The sequence below is a fragment of the Ovis aries genome, chromosome 4 (genome assembly GCF_016772045.2).
Source record: "Ovis aries strain OAR_USU_Benz2616 breed Rambouillet chromosome 4, ARS-UI_Ramb_v3.0, whole genome shotgun sequence".
Taxonomy (NCBI): Eukaryota; Metazoa; Chordata; class Mammalia; order Artiodactyla; family Bovidae; genus Ovis; species Ovis aries.
Window position 1 is genome coordinate 8,478,320 of NC_056057.1, and position 20,453 is coordinate 8,498,772.

Consider the following 20,453-nt stretch of genomic DNA (forward strand, 5'->3'; position numbering starts at 1 on the left):
AAAATAACATAAATAAAAATTAAAAAAATAAAGACCTAAATGAAAGAAGGATAATGAATTTAAAAGTAAATTTCCAAGCCAAAGAAACAAAGCAAAAACAGGTAAACAGGAAAAGCAGAACCCAGGAGAATGTGGGTCTTAACCACGTGGGGAAAAAAGCTCAAACTCACTCATCAGAATGCAAAAAGAAACTCTCCTGAGGTACCGTTTTTAAAAAGCTATTCAATTGGCAAAGATTAAAAGGTTGATAATACACCAGGTTGGTGACTAAGAGGAAAATATCATAAATTCCAGTGGAAACTTAGCTGGCAGAGTCTCTGGAAAGGACAAAGGCAACGTTTATCAACATGACAGACACAGAGAGACGTGGGCCCAGCAGTTCTGCCTCTGGCTGTGCATTCTTGCGCATGCACTCGAACACGCAGAGTGACTGCAGCATGCGGTTAGGATTGCACACTTTGCAATACAAAAACGCTCCTCAGCGTAAACACATTGGTGCACATTCGTACACTGAAACCCTTGGCAGCCATGAAAGAAGGAGAAAGATCAACTCAGAGTGAGTCAGAGAAACTTCCAAGGACCTTCTTTGGGGGCCCAGTGGCTAGGGCTCCATGCTTCCAGTGCAGGGGCCCAGGTTCGATCCTTGGTCAGGGAACTAGATTCCACTTGCCGAAACGGAAGATCTGTGTCTATGCCACAGCAAAGACCTAGTATGGCCAAACAAAGCATAACAAAACCCAAGATATATTTTTTCCTAGTATGAATTAATTTATTTTGCTTGGCAGATTTTACAATATGTTTTTAAAAGGTTAAAAACTCTTTGGAACTTTCATGAAACATTTACTGAGAGAGAAAAGTTACTACCGTAAAATCAGAGGTATTTGATCAAACAGCTTTGATAATCAAATGATTTAAAACTTGTTTTTTCATCGCCACCACCACCACCATCTTGGTCACCAAGATATATTTTTACCTGAAAACAGCAAGGGGTGGAACATGGTTTCTAGCAGGCTTCCTTTTACTTTCAACAAAGAAGAGATGGATATATAGAGATAGACAGAGGCACACATATATATGTACATAAGTATAGTATTTTAGAGAAGGCAATGGCACCCCACTCCTGTACTCTTGCCTGGAAAATCCCATGGGTGGAGGAGCCTGGTGGGCTGCAGTCCATGGGGTTGCTAAGAGTTGGACACAACTGAGCGACTTCACTTTTCACTTTTCACTTTCATGCATTGGAGAAGGCAATGGCAACCCACTCCAGTGTTCTTGCCTGGAGAATCCCAGGGACGGCGGAGCCTGGTGGGCTGCCGTCTCTGGGGTCGCATAGAGTCAGACACAACTGAAGCGACTTAGCAGCAGCAGCATATGTATTTTACATATATATATATATATATATATATATATATATATATGTATTTGTACATATGTATCCATATAGTGAAAGCCTGGTTTTTTCCTAGTAGTCATGTATGGATGTGAGAGTTGGACCATAAAGAAGGCTGAGCATTGAAGAATTGATTCTTTCAAATTATGGAGCTGGAGAAGACTCTTGAGATTCCCTTGGACTGCAAGGAGATGAAACCAGTCAATCCTAGAGGAAGTCAACCCTGAATAGCCACTGGAAGAACCGCTGCTGAGGCTGAAGCTCCGATATTTTGGCCACCTGTTGTGAAGAGCCGACTCATTGGAAAAGACCCTGATGTGGGGAAAGATTGAGGGCAGGAGGAGAAGAGGGTGACAGAGGATGAGATGGTTGGATGACATCATCCACTTAATGAACTTCAGTTTGACTCTGGGAGATAGTGAAGGACAGGGAAGCCTGCAGTCCAAAGAGTCAGACACGACTTAGCGACTAAACAACAAATCATATCTTTGAAAAAAAATAAAACAAAATAGCACCATGGATGCAAGTAGAGTGGAGAAGTGATAGCTACCAGGCAGCAGTGGGTACGTACTTTGCTATGTATCATTTTGCATCTTTTGAATTTTGGATCATTAGGTAAAAAAATCAGAAATCTCGGGACTTCTTGGGATAGATCTAGACTTTGGCAAGTTAAAAAGAGAAGTAGTGTATTATAAAAATAGCTCTTACAAATTTACCCTGAAATCAGCATTAAAAAAAGAAAGAAAGAAAAACATCAAAAACAGATTTAAAGGGGCAGTTTAGCGCTATCTTACTAATGTCAGCAGGTGGGCCATCGTGAGAAAAGAATGACGGGGGTAGAGATGCAGCATTTAAAGAACTGACAGCCCAAATAAAAATCCCAGAATTGAAGAAATACACGAGCATGAAACAGCGTATGCTTTTTTTTCCTCCAAAAAGGAGAAAAGATTAAAGAGCATGATCACAATGTGGAACATTGGTGAAACTGAAGAACATCAAAGATGAACAGAAAACCTTGAAAATGACCAAAGGGAAAAAGAAAAACCAAGTTGCCACACAGTCACACAAAAAAGGAATAAGGAGAGATCAAGATTAAGGCAGGATTTTTATCCCCAACAGCCAAGTCCAAGACTATGGAATAGCATCTCCAAAGGACTCAGAGGAAAATAACTGTCAGCCTGCAGTTTTATGCCCCAAATAAGCATGCTCATCATTCCAGCAGTTCCATTCCGGAGGTTCACCCAGGGAAGCCCTTGTGGTGTGCACGAAACAAAGGCAGGCATTGAACTTTGATCGTGTTGCTAAAAAACCAAAAGCAACTGATAAAAGACTGGGAGAGTGAATTGTGATGTGTTGCCTGCTATTCCAGTAAAGAAGGAATGCTGCCCAACCATCAGGCCATCGGTCACTGCCAACAGGACTCACGGTGGAGAAAAGCAGGATGCTAGCTCTATAGAGTTAAGGTGAGGTGAAGTCGCTCAGTCGTGTCCAACTCTTTGCGACCCCGTGGACTGTAACCTACTAGGCTTCTCCGTCCATGGGATTCTCCAGGCAAGAATACTGGAGTGGATTGCCATTTCCTTCTCCAGGGGATCTTCCCGACCCAGAGATCAAACCCATTTCTCCTGTGTCTCCAGCATTGCAGGCTGACTCTTTACCACTGAGCCACCGGGAAAGCCCCGCCCTCAATAAGGCCGCCGGAAAATAACTCAACTTTCAGATTGTGAACTTGTCTGTCATCGACAGATGTACATATGATAAAATACTAGACAGCAGTTAAAATGAGGAAGCTGAAGTGAGTGTTTCTCAAGACCAGTAATCTAAGCTGAGAGTGGCTGATCATTTGAATTCACAGCGTGAAAACATTTATGGTCCCATATTTATGTGGTAAAATATAAAAAACATTGTGGGAATTTTGTATATCAATTTTCATTTTTCTGCGGGAAAGAAAGGAGGGGAGTGGTGTTCTGGGGTCTTCCATTATGTTCGTGATATTTAATTTTTTGAAAAGTACTGGAGCAAGCACAGTGAAACAGATTTCTTGTGGCAGAAGTGTGGGGCCTGGGGGACCCTGGCGTTTCGCAGTGTCTGGGAGCCGCTGCTGCGAAGCCTTGTGATACACGCTCGGGCTGGGCGCTGGCTGGCGGCGAGGCCGCGTGCCCCCTGCCTGGGCGTCCAGCCATTGTGATGTGTCATAGAAGGTGATGCAACAGAAGAGCCGGGGTGCCTCCTCCAGGGTTAGTTCACTCACAGTTTCCCCCTCGAAGGAGAAACAGCCGAGAAGGAAGAAGGCAAAACCCCAAGCCAATCCCAAACCATTTTGTATAGCCTCATGTTTTCCATCAAGTAGCAAGGAGGCCGCCAGCAATCAGCTACTCGGCTGGGGGAGATGAGTGGGAGACCCACGTCGAGGGGGAGCACCAGGCTCTTCAGGGCTCCCTCTGAGGACGCCAGCAGCAGCTCTAGCGGGAGCGCTGTGCTCCCCCAGCAGGAAAACCCCGACGCCAGCGGGTACGTAACTGCAGGGTGATCTCCTTAAGATTAGAAGGCAATGGCAGCCCACTCTAGTACTCTTGCCTGGAGAATCCCATGGATGGAGGAGCCTGGTGGGCTGCAGTCCATGGGGTTGCTGGGAGTCGGACACGACTGAGCGACTTCACTTTCACTTTTCACTTTCATGCACTGGAAAGGGAAATGGCACCCCACTCCAGTGTTCTTGCCTGGAGAATCCCAGGGACGGGGGAGCCTGGTGGGCTGCCGTCTATGGGGTCACACGGAGTCGGACACGACTGAAGCGACTTAGCAGCAGCAGCGTGTCATGTACCACCCGTGTTCTGTCCCCCTGGAAAATAACCTTCCTTTACAGAGAGAACCTCTGAAGACTTCTCTGGATCCCAATACTTTCTGACCTGTTGTCTCCTTCTGTGGTAGGGGTTAATGTTAATTACAGCAAGTGGGATGGGAAGATCCCCCGGAGGAGGGCATGGCAACCCACTCTAGTATTCTTGCCTGGAGAATCCCCATGGACAAAGGAGCCTCGCGGGCTACAGTCCACAGGATCACAAAGAGTCAGACATGACTGAGCGACTAGGCACAGCACACACAGCAAGTGGGGGACAAGGTCTGTGAAAGAGAAGATTTTTTTTTTTTTAAGGAATGAGTTTCACCAGCAGTGTGAAGTTATGACTGCAGCCTGCAGCCTCACAGGTCAATCATTTGTCAGTGGCCTCCTGCTCAGTCTCTGCCAGGTGCAAGGTCCAGCACCAGGCTTTACAACTCTGTACACGGAGGGCACTTGTTACATCCCTGGGTGAGAACTGGCTACACGGGTTGTTAGTGGGTGTACGTTTTGAGCTAAAAACTGTGCCTCCTCTAACTGGAAGAAGGGGAGAGAGCAGGAAATCTTGGACCACTTGGATGGGCCCCAAACCCAAGCCTCATCAACTGTGCCCTTGGCACTGCCTGCTGGTAAAACAAAACAGAGAGTAATGAAATAAACACCCCATGGATAACAGCTAAGGTTTAATGAAAAAGCTTAGTGAACCTTTGGTTAATGTTCATTTAAGCCAGTTCCTTGGGAGGGTCTTATGACCTTTGAGTAACTCTCTTTACTCAGTGGATCCCTCATGTGACCAGTGAGATGTGAAGGATGGTGGTTTCGAGATTTCATGTCCCTTCAGAGGAGACTTTTGGGAAGACCTTCTTCTCTGTTGCTTTTAGCACGTCTACGACAAACCAAGACAGTGTATTAAAAAGCAGAGATATCATTTTACCGACGAAGCCCATATAGTCAAAGCTATGTGTTGAAGCAATCCGAGCTGGGATAGGAAAAGGATTTCCAGACAGAGTATTGCAGAAAGGAGAGTTTATTAAGAACAAAGGACAGAGATAACGTGGGCTCTGCAAGTGCAGCGGGCCAACCTCCTGACAGACCAGGGAGGGTCGACAGTTTTTGTGGGTTAGTAGCCAATTTTTTTAGCCTCAAGGCAAAGAAAATTCCTACAGGAAGGCTGACACTAGTTGATTGGCTGGGCATCTTTGCCTAATTGGGAATCAGGAAGCTTGTTAGTGATTATTAGGGGCCTTTTGGCAACGGTTACAAAGGGGCTCAGTCAGCTTCGGAGGTGACCTTGATTCTGGGCTCTGCTTCTGTGGTCTTGGTGCAAAGCCTCCCACCTATGGCCTGGGGGACAGGACTCAACACTATGGTTTTTCCACTAGTCATGTACAGAAGTGAGAGTTGGACCATAGAGAAGGCCAAGTGCGGAAGAATTGGTGTTTTCGAACTGTGGTGCTGGAGAAGACTCTTGAGAGCCCCTTGGACTACAAGATCAGACTACTCAATCCTAAATGAAATCAACCCTGAATATTCACTGGAGGGACTGATGCTGAAGCTGAAGCTCCAATACTTTGCCCACCTCATTGAGCAAAGTGAGGAGCCAACTCATTGGAAAAGACCCTGATGCTGGGAAAGATTGAAGGCAGAAGAAGGGAACGACAGAGGATGAGATGGTTGGATGGCATCACTGACTCAATGGACATGAGTTTGAGCAAACTCAGAGATGGAGAGGACAGGAAATCCTGGCGTGCTGCAGTTCATGAAGTCACAGAGTCAGACACAACTTAGCAACTGAACAACAATAAAACAACACATTGGACAGACAATGGGCACTATTGCTTTTTTTAAGTGGGTGAGCTACTTAGAGATTCTGTATTGGGTGAAATTAGGTGGCTTGTGCTTCAGTTCAGTTCAGTCACTCAGTCCTGTCCGACTCTTTGCGACCCCATGAACTGCAGCACGGCAGGCCTCCCTGTCCATCACAAACTCCCAGAGTCCACTCAAACCCATGTCCATTCAGTAGGTGATGCCATCCAGCCATCTCATCCTCTGTCATCCCCTTCTCTTCCTACCCTCGATCTTTCCCAGCATCTGAGTCTTTTCAAATGAGTCAGCTCTTCGCATCAGGTGGCCAAAGTATTGGAGTTTCAGCTTCAACATCAGTCCTTCCAATGAACATCCATGACTGATCTCCTTTAGGATGGATTGGTTGGATCTGCTTGCAGTCCAAGGGACTCTCAAGAGTCTTCTCCAACACCACAGTTCAAAAGCATCAATTCTTCGGTGCTCAGGTTTCTTTATAGTCCAACTCTCACATCCATACATGACCACTGGAAAAACCATAGCCTTGACTAGATGGACCTTTGCTGACCAAGTAATGTCTCTGCTTTTTAATATGCTGTCTAGGTTGGTCATAACTTTCCTTCCAAGGAGTAAGCATCTTTTAATTTCATGGCTGCAATCACCATCTGCATTGATTTTGGAGCCCCCCAAAAGAAAATCTGCCACTGTTTCCACTGTTTCTCCATCTATTTCCCATGAAGTGATGGGACTGGATGCCATGATCTTCATTTTCTGAATGTTGAGCTTTAAGCCAACTTTTTCACTCCTCTTTCACTTTCATCAAGAGGCTCTTTAGTTCTTCACTTTCTGCCATCAGGGTGGTGTCATCTACATATCTGAGGTTATTGATATTTCTCCCGGCAATCTTGATTACAGCTTGTGCTTCATCCAGCCCAGCGTTTCTCATGATGTACTCTGCATAGAAGTTAAATAAGCAGGGTGACAATATACAGCCTTGACATACTCCTTTCCTTATTTGGAACCAGTCTGTTGTTCCATGTCCAGTTCTAACTGTTGCTTCTTGACTTGCACACAGGTTTCTCAAGAGGCAAGTCAGGTTCTCTGGTATTCCCATCTCTTTCAGAATTTTCTGCAGTTTATTGTGATCCACAGAGTCAAAGGCTTTGGCATAGTCAATAAAGCAGAAGTAGATGTTTTTCTGGAACTCTCTTGGTTTTTCGATGGTCCAGTGGATGTTGGCAATTTGATCTCTGGTTCTTCTGCCTTTTCTAAAACCAGCTTGAACATTTGGAAATTAAAAGTTCACGTATTGCTGAAGCCTGGCTTGGAGAATTTTAAGCATCACTTTACTAGCGTGTGAGGTGAGTGCAGTTGTGTGGTAGTTTGAGCATTCTTTGGCATTGCCTTTCTTTGGGATTGAAATGAAAACTGACCTTTTCCAGTCCTGTGGCCACTGCTGAGTTGTCCATATTTGCTGGCATATTGAGTATAGCACTTTCACAGCATCATCTTTCAGGATATGAAATAGCTCAACTGGAATTCCATCACCTCCACAAGCTTTGTTCGTAGTGATGCTTCCTAACAAAATTTGCCCCCCACCCTGTGTCTCTTTGGCCTGAGGGTTAATTTAGGCTGATTTTTTTTTTTCTGGTTTTTGGCCTCACCAAAGAATAAGAATAGAAAGCTAGCTCCCTGCACTGGAAATTCAGAATCCTAATCACTGGACTACCCATGAAGCCCCTAGGCTGATTATTTTGAAGAAATGGAAGATTCAGGAGGCCCTCTTTTTGTCTTCCTCTTAGCTGCCTAAAGAACTGGGATAAAGGAATTGTCTCTGGATCTGAGTGGGGTGGAGGAACCAGCAGGGCCCAGATATCAGAGTCCACTCTGTGTCCCTCTGTCTCTGCTTTTATTTACCATGCACTTGATTTCCATCCCCATGTGACTTGCCTTTCTCCCCTTTGAAGTCCCAACCCCTACACCCTCTTCCCGTCTTTAGCTGAAGATGGTACTTGAAGTGAGGGTTTCAGAGAGTGACTTAGTTTTCCTGGCCTCTCTCACCATACCTCCTAAAAGTTGTGTTTGGTTAAGCTGTATCCTGTCACTTTAATTCTAGACCAGCCAGAGAACCAAGAAGGAGAGAGGAAAATGTTTTCTTCCCAACAGTCCTGTGTTGGTCTCTACTCCCAGGGTGTTGAGCCACTTCCCCAGCGTGGGGTTACAAGCCAGTTTGACAGCACGGCTCAGGAGCAAGTCACTGAGGGCGTCATCTGTCCATTTGCTCAACCAACTCAAACAAACCGATGCAGGAAATGTTTCCTTTCACACGTGCATAATGTTAAACAGCAAAATATAAAGAAACACACACAGGTAAACATGATCAAAGCAGCTCCCAGACCTGAGGTCACTTTCTTAGCCATTCTGCATGCACCTGGAGCAGGGAATTCTGGCTTCCCATTGATGGACACTAGTTCATAAACAACAGGTCAAAACTCCAAACTCAAACTGATCAAGGGACTTGCTGAAATGCAGTTGTTCAGCTGCTCAGTCATGTCTGACTCTTTGCAACGGCATGGACTGCAGCACCCCATGGACTGCACGAAGCCAGGCTTCCCTGTTCTTCACAAGCAGCTGGAGCTTGCTCAAACTCACGTCCATTGAGTCCGAGATGCCATCCAACCATCTCATCCTCTGTTGTCCCCTTCTCCTGCCTTCAATCTTTCCCAGCATCAGGGTCTTTTCTAATGAGTCAGCTCTTCGAATCAGGTGGCCGAAGTATTGGAGCTTCAGCTTGGCCCAGCTTTGTCATAGGCAGGCTCAAAGCCATTATCGCAAGACTATGAGTGTGAGTCTCCAAGACACTGACCCCTGTTTGTGTGGCCTTGTGGAGCCTGAAGGCCGGTTGGGTGTTGGGCATCTAGCTCCTTCAGTGATGACAGCTGGGCATGGTCTGGGTACCTGGCCCTGAGGGTATCACCAGCTGAGATGTGCCTCCTCAGCCTGTCCTGGGCACTGGCCAGAAGTCCCAGATAGGGTGCTGGATGATAGCTCCTAGGCAGGGTGACCAGCCTGCACAGGAACCCCATCCCCTTGTTAGCCAGGGCCTGGACCTCAGAGTACAAAAGCCAACCCTTGGGACCTTGAATAAATAACATGAGAGGTGACATCGTTTAGCTTATAGATTTGTTAAAAGCCACAAAGAGGCTTGGAGACAGAACTTAATGCCTCCCCTTCCCTTTCTTGTCCATGACCATTAAGAGTCATGTATACCTTTATATATATACCTTTGTATAAAAAGTTTTAGAACAGAGAATAAAGTTTGTTTTGATGGAAGTTTAAAGGAACTTACGACCTGACTATTCTGACCCTTGTGGAGAGCTGCACAGAGGACCCAACACCAAGAAGTTTGCAATAACTATCCATGCCCCTCCTCCCCTTTCCTATGAAAAGGCTTTGCTGAAAGCCTTAGAAAAGCCCAGAGTTTTTTAAAGACAAGAGCCACCTGTCTCCTTGCATGACCCTGCAATAAAACTTTCTCTGCTCCAAACTCCACATTTCTGTATTGTCTGGCCTCACACAGTCGGTGACAGCTTCACCCCCTTTACTGAGCTGTGACCCAGTGCTTCTGCTGCTACATCAAGGTGCCTTCTGTAATTAATGAATGACTCATCGTCAACTGGTTTTTTATGTTTTAAATCAAAATTTCGATTTGCTGTCTTAGAATATTTTGTCCCAAAGCTCCTAGCCTTCTGTTTCAGTGAGATTAGTCTATTTTAGCCATTTTCTTTCTTTTTTTTTTCTCCTTCTTTTAAAAAAAAACTTTAAAGTTGGATGTGGAAAGGTCACTGCAATCACTTTGTAAAACTCTTTGGAAAGATCTGCTGAGATCAGATAGGCACAAACCCAGCAATTTCTGGTCCAACAGAGCAGGACCCCATGGTGCTGTCCCAACGCCCCTTGCCCTCCGCCTGCCTTTCGTCTGTGGAAAACTTGAGTCAAAGAATAAGTTTAATCAGGGAAATGAGAAATTTAGAAACAAAGGAAAACGAAGGAGACCGGATAATAATAATGTAGTCATTAAGCATAGTCAGGGACCTTTTAGTTCCTTCTCTTTTAGTTCCTAATATTCTGAGCCATATCCTGTGAGCTGTCTTATCATGAAACCTCAGATAGAAGGAGTTTAACTGCATAATGACCAGACTGACTTTCCAAGGTGAACCCACGACTTAAACTGCCGAAATTCTGAGAACTGACCTCAAAGACATGGGGAAGAACGGACCCTGAAACTGAAGATTAACTGTACCTAAAACAATCAAGATGATGCTGGTCAGACCACCTATGGCCAATTTGAAGACAACTGTCAGAGCCGACTGTGCTGTTTCTGCATGGAGCTGCCTCCTTCTGTCTGCAAAGCTCTTGTCTCACTGGTTGCCAGTGGGAGGGTGGAGTTGGCCTTTGGATCCACTGAGCTGTGCAATGTCTGTGGTTTTTTCTTTATGTATGTTATATTTCAATAAAAAGTGAGGGAAAGGGTTAGGATTGCTTTAGAGAATTTTCTCAGATAGTTGTTCATTGGCTTAGTTCTTTGGGCTTCTCAGATGGCTCGGCAGTAGAGAATCAGCCTGCCGGAACAGGAGACACATTTTCGATCCCTGGGTGGGGAAGATCCCGTGGAGGAGGAAATGGCCACCCATTTCAGTATTCTCGCCTGGAGAATTCCATAGACGGAGGAGCCTGGTGGGCTCAGTCCAGACTCTTTTTTCTTTTTTCTTCTGGACTGATGATACATTGCAGACCTGTAGGATAACCTCCTTTGCTTTCTTCTTCATGAGCATTTATAGGCATAAAAACATGCACCAACAGGGCAGTAATGTGTGTGAAAGAGAGGGATGTGTATGGTGTATGTATATGTGAATATGTATATATACTACTCTGAATACTGTTTTCACTCAGTTTCACAGATAGTGGATTCAGTTCAGTTCAGTCGCTCAGTCGTGTCCGACTCTTTGCAACCCCATGAATCGCAGCACGCCAGGCCTCCCTGTCCATCACCAACTCCCGGAGTTCACTCAGATTCAGGTCCATCGAGTCAGTGATGCCATCCAGCCATCTCATCCTCTGTCATCCCCTTCTCCTCCTGCCCCCAATCCCTCCCAGCATCAGGGTCTTTTCCAATGAGTCAACTCTTCACATGAGGTGGCCAAAATATTGGAGTTTCAGCTTTAGCATCATTCCCTCCAAAGAAATCCCAGGGCTGATCTCCTTCAGAATGGACTGGTTGGATCTCCTTGCAGTCCAAGGGACTCTCAAGAGTCTTCTCCAACACCACAGTTCAAAAACATCAATTCTTTGGCACTCAGCTTTCTTTACAGTCCAACTCTCACATCCATACGTGACCACAGGAAAAATCATAGCCTTGACTAGACGGACCTTTGTTGGCAAAGTAATGTCTCTGCTTTTGAATATGCTATCTATGTTGGTCATAACTTTTCTTCCAAGGAGTAAGCGTCTTTTAATTTCATGGCTGCAGTCACCATCTGCAGTGATTTTGGAGCCCCCCAAAATAAAGTATGGCACTGTTTCCACTCTTTCCTCATCTATTTCCCATGAAGTGATGGGACCAGATGCCATAATATTCATTTTCTGAATGTTGAGCTTTAAGCCAACTTTTTCACTCTCCTCTTTCACTTTCATCAAGAGGCTTTTTAGTTCTTCTTCACTTTCTGCCATAAGGGTGGTGTCATCTGCATATCTGAGGTTATTGGTATTTCTCCCGGCAATCTTGATTCCAGCTTGTGCTTCTTCCAGCCCAGCGTTTCTCATGATGTACTCTGCATATAAGTTAAATAAGCAGAGTGACAATATACAGCCTTGACAGACTCCTTTTCCTATTTGGAACCAGTCTGTTGTTCCATGTCCAGTTCTAACTGTTGCTTCCTGACCTGCATATAGGTTTCTCAAGAGGCAGGTCAGGTGTTCTGGTATTCCCATCTCTTTCAGAATTTTCCACAGTTTATTGTGATCTGCACAGTCAAAGGCATTGGCATAGTCAATAAAGTAGGAATAGATGTGTGTTTTTTTTTTAATTAACTCACATGCTCAGCCTAGTCATGTCTGTCAACTTGGTTGTAGAGGTTAAAGTTCAAATTAAAGGTTAAGAGTGGTGTATTGCTAAATTCTTTTTGCTGTTATTTTTCTTCTTTTTAGATTAACTCGATCATGGAAGACTGTCATGGGTATGGTGTTTATACTGACTTTACTTCTTCTAGGTGAGTCTTACTAAGTAATGATCCTTGAAGCCATTTCACAGGGTGTGTGTATGATGAGAGAGGTGGCAGGGGAATGACTCACATTTGCAACAAATGCCCCAGAAACGTAGAAGTGACTGCATGCTCTTGAACCGTTTCTTCCCCCCCCCCCCCCAATATTTATTTATTAATTTGTTTGGCTGCATCAGATCTTAGCTGCAGAACGAGGAGTCTTTGTTGCATCATGCAGGATCTTCCTTGTGGCTTGTGGGCTCAGTAGTTACAACACTCAGGTTCTCTTGTAAAAGTAATATGGGTTTCTTTGTTGAAAACTTAGTGAGAACTTTATTTCTGTTACCAGGTCTAAGCTCGTTCCGTTTGACACAGGACAGGTCAGGAGGCACGGTGTCGAGGCAAGAAATAGAGACTTTATTCAGAAAGCTGGGCATCCGAGAAGATGGTGGATGCGAGTCCTGGGGTACTTTATTATGGGGTCTGGATGCCAGTTGCTTTTATAGAGCAGAGAGGAGGAGGAGAAAAAGAAGTAAAAAGACCATGAAGCGAAAGTGTCAGTCACTCAGTAAGTCCTGCAATGCCCGAGGAGTAGTAGTAGTGGTAGTGATAGTCGCTCCGTCGTGTTCAACTCTTTGAGACCCTATGGACAGTAGCCCACCAGCCTCCTCTGTCCATAGAATTCTCCAGGCAGGAATACTGGAGTGGGTTGCCAATCCCTTCTTTCTCCAGGGGATCTTCCCAACCCAGGGACTGAATCCAGGTCTCCTGCATTGCAGTCTACTCCAGTATTCGTGCCTGGAGAATCCCATGGACAGAGGAGCCTGGCAGGCCACAGTCCATGGGGTCGCAAAGAGTCCAACACAACTGAGCGACTGACACTACCACTACTGCTGCTACTCCCGCTTTGCAGGCAAATTCTTTACCGTCCGAGCCATCTGGGAAATCAAAAGGCCATCCTGGTTTGGCCATCCTCAGGGAAGGGATGCACTCATTTCTTTTTCCTGCTGTCATTCACAAGTGGACAGGGTCAGAATGTCTCCCAGTGAGCTGAACAAAGACACTTCAGTTTACCATTCATGCAGAACAGAAGGGTTCCCCAAGGCAGACCATTATGTATAGACAATATCTTTTTAATGGACAAAAGCCATGGGAAGCAATGATTAAAGTAAAAGAGACGGATCCAATATGGAGTCAGATTTTTTTCTTCCCTGTTACAGAATCATGGTTCAAAATAAGAGAAGTTGCTTTGAAGTTAGGAATCCTTGATATTTTTATTGCAAACACATAGAATTGATCTTTTCTAAATCTGGGTGACTCATCTTGAAGGATTTTGACAACCAGAGACTGACTCATCACGGAGTTCTTGAGGAAATGCTGCTGCTGCTGCTGCTGCTAAGTCGTCGCTTCAGTCGTGTCCGACTCTGTGCGACCCCATAGACGGCAGCCCACCAAGCTCCCCCGTCCCTGAGATTCTCCAGGCAAGAACACTGGAGTGGGCTGCCATTTCCTTCTCCAATGCATGAAAGTGAAAAGTGAAAGTGAAGCCGTTCAGTCGTGTCCGACTCTTCCCGACCCCATGGACTGCAGCCCACCAGGCTCCTCCATCCACGGGATCCTCCTAGAAAACATGGCTTGCCATTTTTTGAATGTAAATATCACACACCATGAATCCTAGTACAACGAGGAATTGTTCTGTGGTACGTGGACACCTTGAATTGCAGAGTGTCCAGGGAAGTCAGAATTTCACCCAGTTATCGCCACAATGCTGTTTTCCACAGCAACGGGAGCAGTTCAGTCGGGCTTGCGCATGGATACCTGTACTGCAGGCTCTCTGAAGTCTGTACCGGCCTTCCTTCAGCTGCATGTTAGTGCCCTGAGCACCCATCCCATCTCAGCAGACCTCTAAACTTCATCTTGAAGATTCCAGTTCTACTGAGAACTGCATGCTGTCTGGCTCTGTTGCTTCCAGCTGTCTGGTCTTCACCTCTGCTGATTTCAGCCTGTGAGCCTCAGCAGCCCTCCCATGACCCCGTTGCTGCTGCCTGCTCCCGACTGAGCCCTCTGCCCTTGAGATTTCCCGCAGCCCTACCCCAGCCCTGTGTCCAGTGATGCATGCCTGCTCTTCTGAGGCTCCACCTCCCTGCCTCTGTCAGGAACACGCCCCCCAGTAGAACTGTTTGTGCTCAGAATTTTCCTTGTTTTGGAAACGAATGCCCTATATCCCTTAGACATTTTTTAATGATTTTTTTTGATGTGAACCATTTTTAAAGTCTTTATTGAATTTGTTACAATATTGCTTCTGTTTTACTTTTTTTTTTCTTTTTTTGGTTGAAAAGCATGTGGGATCTTATTTTCTAACCAGGAACTGAACCTGCAATCCCTTCATTGGAAGGGGAAGTTTTAACCACCGGACTGCCAGCAAAGGTCTCTCCTTTGACCTCTTTTAAGATTGAAGTATATACATCTTCTTAGTGCATGCAAACTGCTTCTTTGTCTTTGCCCACAGTAACGCTGCCCATTTGCCCACAAAGGTGCCAGATCCTTTTTAGCCTCCACTGATGTGTTAATGATTTCAATGGAATTAAACTGAACTTGCATCCATTTTTATTCGCTAGGGTGAAACCCACATAATATAAAACGAACCATTTTGACATGAACAACTCAGTGGCATTTAGTGCATTCACAGTGCTGTGCAACTACTACTTCTATTTCCAAAATATTTTCATCAACCCCAAAAGAAACCCCACACCCCTTAGTCAATCCCCAGCCCCGACCTTCCCCCACCCCCTGGCAACAACCGCCAATATGCTTTCTGTTTCTAAGGACACACATGTTCTGAATGTGTCTATAAATGGAATCATACAACGTATGGCTGTTTTGGTCAGGCTTCTTTCACTAAGCTCGTTTTTGAGGCTCATCCCTGCTGTAGATGAATCATTCCTTTTTGTAGCTGAAAAACGTTGCACTGTATGGATAGACCACAGTTCGTTTATCTGTTCAGCTGTGGATGAACATCCGCTGTGTCCATCCTTTGGGTGTGGTGGATAGTGCTGCCATGAACATGTGTGTACATGTATTTGCTTCAGTCAGATCAGTTCACTCGCTCTGTTGTATCTGACTCTTTGTGACCCCATGAACCACAACACGCCAGGCCTCCTTGTCCATCACCAAACTCATGTCTATCAAGTCGGTGATGCCATCCAACAATCTCCTCTTGCCCTCAATATTTCCTAGCATCAGGGTCTTTGCAAATGAGTCAGCTCTTCGCATCAGGTGGCCACAGTATTGGAGTTTCAGCATCAGCATCAGTCCTTCCAATGAATATTCAGGACTGATTTCCTTTAGGATGGACTGGTTGGATCTGCTTGCAGTCCAAGGGACTCTCAAGAGTCTTCTCCAACACCACAGTTCAAAAGCATCAGTTCTTCGGTGCTCAGCTTTCTTTATAGTTCAACTCTCACACCCATACATGACTACTCGAAAAACCATAGCCTTGACTAGACGGACCTTTGTTGGCAAAGTAATGTCTCTGCTTTTTAATATGCTATCTAGGCTGGTCATAACTTTTCTTCCAAGGAGTAAGTGTCTTTTAATTTCATGGCTGCAGTCACCATCTGCAGTGAGTTTGGAGCCCAAAAAAATAAAGTCAGCCACTGTTTCTATGGTTTCCCCATCTATTTCCCATGAAGTGATGAGACTGGATACCATGATCTTAGTTTTCTGAATGTTGAGCTTTAAGCCAACTTTTTCACTCTCCTCTTTCACTTTCATCAAGAGGCTTTTTAGTTCTTCTTCACTTTCTGCCATAAGGGTGGTATCATCTGCATATCTGAGGTTATTGATATTTCTCCCAGCAATCTTGATTCCAGCTTGTGCTTCTTCCAGCCCAGTGTTTCTCATGATGTACTCTGCATATATATTAAATAAGCAGGGTGACAATATATAGACTAGATGTACTCCTTTTCCTATTTGGAACCAGTCTGTTGTTCCGTGGCCAGTTCTAACTGTTGCTTTCTGACCTGCATATAGGTTTCTCAAGAGGCAGGTCAGGTGGTCTGTATTCCCATCTCTTTCAGAAGAGATGGTTTCCATGGTTTATTGTGATCCACACAGTCAAAGAATTTGGCATAGTCAATAAAGCAGAAGTAGATGTTCTTCTGGAACTCTCTTGCTTTTTCAATGATCCAACAGATGTTGGCAATTTGATCTCTGTTCCTCTGCCTTTTCTAAAACCAGCTTGGACATCTGGAAGTTCACCGTTCACATATTGCTGAAGCCTGGCTTGGAGAATTTTGAGCATTACTCTACTAGCATGTGAGATGAGTGCAGTTGTGCGGTAGTTTGAGCATTCTTTGGCATTGCCTTTCTTTGGGACTGGAATGAAAACTGACCTTTTCCAGTCCTGTGGCCACTGCTGAGTTTTCCAAATTTGCTGGCAGATTGAGTGAAGCACTTTCACAGCATCATCTTTCAGGATTTGAAATAGCTCAACTGGAATTCCATCACCTCCACTAGCTTTGTTCATAGTGATGCTTCCTAAGGCCCACTTGACTTCACACTCCAGGATGTCTGGCTCTAGGTGAGTGATCACAGCATCGTGATTATCTGGGTCGTGAAGATCTTTTGTGTACAGTTCTGTATATTCTTGCCTTCTCTTCTTAACATCTTCTGCTTCTGTTAGGTCCATGCCATTTCTGTCCTTTATTGAGCCCATCTTTGCATGAAATGTTCCCTTGGTATCTCTTAATTTTCTTGAAGAGATCTCTAGTCTTTCCCATTCTGTTGTTTTCCTCTATTTTTTTTTGTACTGATCGCTGAGGAAGGCTGTCTTATCTCTTCTTGCTATTCTTTGGAACTCTGCATTCAGATGCTTGTATCTTTCCTTTTCTCCTTTGCTTTTCACTTCTCTTCTTTTCACAGCTGTTTGTAAGACCTCCTCAGACAGCCATTTTGCTTTTTTGCATTTCTTTTTCTTGGGGATGTTCTTGATCCCTGTCTCCTGTACAATGCCACAAACCTCTGTCCACAGTTCATCAGGCACTTTGTCAGATCTAGTTCCTTAAATCTACTTCACACTTCCACTGTATAGTCATAAAGGATTTGATTTAGGTCATACCTGAATAGTCTAGTGGTTTACCCCACTTTCTTCAATTTCAGTCTGAATTTGTCAATAAGGAGTTCGTGATCTGAGCCACAGTCAGCTCCCAGTCTTTTTGCTGGATGTATAGCGCTTCTCCATTTTTGGCTGCAAAGAATATAATCAATCTGATTTCAGTGTTGACCATCTGGTGATGTCCATGCGTAGAGTCTTCTCTTGTGTTGTTGGAAGAGGGTGTTTGCTATGACCAGTGCATTCTTTTGGCAGAACTCTATTAACCTTTGCCCTGCTTCATTCTGTACTCCCAGGCCAAATTTGCCTGTTACTCCAGGTGTTTCTTGACTTCCTACATTTGTATTCCAGTCCCCTGTAATGAGAAGGACATCTTTTGGGGTTGTTATTTTAGAAAGTCTTGTAGGTCTTCATAGAACCATTCAACTTCAGCTTCTTCAGCGTTACTGGTTGGGGCATAGACTTGGATTACTGTGATATTGAATGGTTTGCCTTGGAAACGAACAGAGATCATTCTGTCGTTTTTGAGATTGCATCCAAATACTGCATTTTGGACTCTCTTGTTGACTATGATGGCTACTCTGTTTCTTGTAAGGGATTCTTGCCCACAGTAGTAGATATAATGGTCATCTGAGTTAAATTCACCCATTCCAGTCCGTTTTAGTTCGCTGATTCATAGAATGTCACTGTTCACTCTTGCCACCTCCTGTTTGACCACTTCCAATTTGCCTTTATTCATGGACCTAATATCCCAGGTTCCTATGCAACAGTCCTCTTTACAGCATCGGACCTTACTTCCATCACCAGTCCCATCCACAACTTTGTATTGTTTTTGCTTTGGCTCCATCCCTTCCTTCTTTCTGGAGTTATTTCTCCACTGATCTCCAGTAGCATATTGGGCACCTACCGACCTGGGGAGCTCATCTTTCAGTGTCCTATCTTTTTGCCTTTTCATACTGTTCATGGGGTTCTCAAGGCAAGAATACTGAAGTGGTTTGCCATTCCCTTCTCCAGTGGACCACATTCTGTCAGACCTCTCCACCATGACCCGTCCATTTGGGTGGCCCCACACAGCATGGCTTAGTTTCATTGAGTTAAACAAGCTGTGGTCCATGTGATCAGATTAGCTAGTTGTCTGTGATTATGGTTTCAGTCTGTCTGACCTGATACCCTCTCTCAGCACCCACTGTCTTACTTGGGTTTCTGTTACTTTGGATGTGGGGTATCTCTCACGGCTGCTCCAGCAAAGCACAGCTGCCACCCCGACCTTGGACGTGGGGTAGCTCCACTCGGCCACCACCCCTGACCTTGGACGTGGGGTAGCTCCTCTCGGCCGCTCCTGCACCATCGCAGCCGCTGCTCCTTTGTTTGAATACCTGTTTTCAATTCTATGCGTTATACACCTACTAGTAAATTGCTAGGGAGGAATTGCCACTGTTTTTCTGAGAAACTGCACCATATCACTTTCCCACTAGCAGTGTGTGATGGTCCCCGTTTGCCCACATCCTCACCAACACTTGCTATTCTTTTTTTACAACTGTAGCCATCCTGGTAGATGTGAAGTGCTTTTGTATTTTTTATTCTGTATTTTTATTTTGTCCTTTATATTTCCCTAATGACTGATATCTAGAGAAGGACATAGCAGCCCACTCCAGTGTTCTTGCCAGGGAAATTCTGTGGACAGAGGAGCCTGGCAGGCTACAGTCCATGGGGTTGCAAGAGTCGGACACGAGTTAGTGACTAAACCGCCACCACCACCAATGAATCATATAAACTAATATTGAGCAACTTTTTACATACTTGTTTGCCATTTATACCTCTTCTTTGGAGAAAATGTCTTCTAATCTTTTGCCCATTTAATTGGGTTTTTGTCTTTTTGTTGTTGACTTGTAAGAGTTTTTTAAAAATATATTCTGGATACTAGACTCTTCTCAGATATATAATATTTTCCTTCATTCAATACATTGTCCTTTCACTTTTTAAGTAATGTCCTTTGATTCATAAAAGGTTTCAATTTTAATAATGTCATATCTATGAATCCATTACTAAATTCTAGGTCATGACAGCTTACGCCTGTGTTTTTTCTGAGAACTTTATGATTTTTACTCTTATCTTTAGCTAATCGGTCCATTTTGAGTTGTTTTTTATAGATAATATGATTTTTTTCATTTCATATTCAGTTTTTGGCAGGTGAATTAAAAATGAACCACATTCATTTTTTAGCAAATGGATATCTTGTTGTCTCAGCATCATTTGCTGGAAAGATATTTTTCCCCATTTAATGGTCTTGTTACCCTTGTCAAAAAATTCAGTCAGCCGTAGATGTATAGGCCTAGCTCTGGATTTGCAGTTCTCCTCCTCCTCATCACACTTGATCATCTCAGTTGTTCTGTTTTCGAGTTCACTGGATCTCTCCTTTGCCCGCTAACATCTGCTGTTGAGCCTATTTGGGGACTGTTTTCATTTCAGCTATGCAAAGTACTTTGCATCTCCAGAGTTTGTACTTGTTTCCTTTCGTAATTTTTCAGTTGCTATTCTCCTTTCATTGCTACTTCATTTCTTTGGTTCTCTTTAGCTCTTTGTCTATGGTCTCCTTTAGTTTCTGAGCCTATTTAAGACAGTTGATTTGTAAAGTTTTTGTTCAGTGAATTCAAAGTTTGAGCTTCCTCAGAGATGTCAGTCAAATTTTTTTCCCTTTAATGAGCTGTACTTTCCTGTTTCTGTGTGTGCTTTGTAATTTTGTGTTGTGAACCAGACATTTCAGTTTTATAATGCAGTAACTCCAGGAATTGGCTTTTCCCCTTTTCCAAAGGTTGCTTTATTGCTTGTTGAGGGCTGCAGTCATTTGTTTGTTTAGTGATGGTCACTTTTCTGATATCACAGTGGTCAACCAGTGACCTGACAGGTTTCCTAGAATCAGTGAATAAGAAAGAGAGAGCAAGGATGTGAGAACCACTCTTCCAGTCTGGGTCACCATTTCAAGGCCAAACTGGGCCACCCACAGCTCTGTCATAATCTCCACCTCCTGCTTGCATGCAGCCCACAGAT

The 20,453-nt window shown here is 44.4% G+C and overlaps 1 protein-coding gene across 1 annotated transcript in view; it reads left to right on the forward strand.

Annotated features, from left to right (window-relative positions):
- Nucleotides 1-1,543: 1,543 nt before the first annotated feature.
- SUN3 (Sad1 and UNC84 domain containing 3) overlaps nucleotides 1,544-20,453 on the forward strand; it is a 48,974-nt gene continuing 30,064 nt past the window's right edge. The window contains exons 1-2 of the mRNA XM_004007699.6: nucleotides 1,544-3,901; nucleotides 12,240-12,301. Coding sequence (XP_004007748.2) covers nucleotides 3,780-3,901; nucleotides 12,240-12,301 — 184 coding nt within the window. The 5' untranslated portion in view covers nucleotides 1,544-3,779. The remainder of the gene's footprint in view (nucleotides 3,902-12,239; nucleotides 12,302-20,453) is intronic.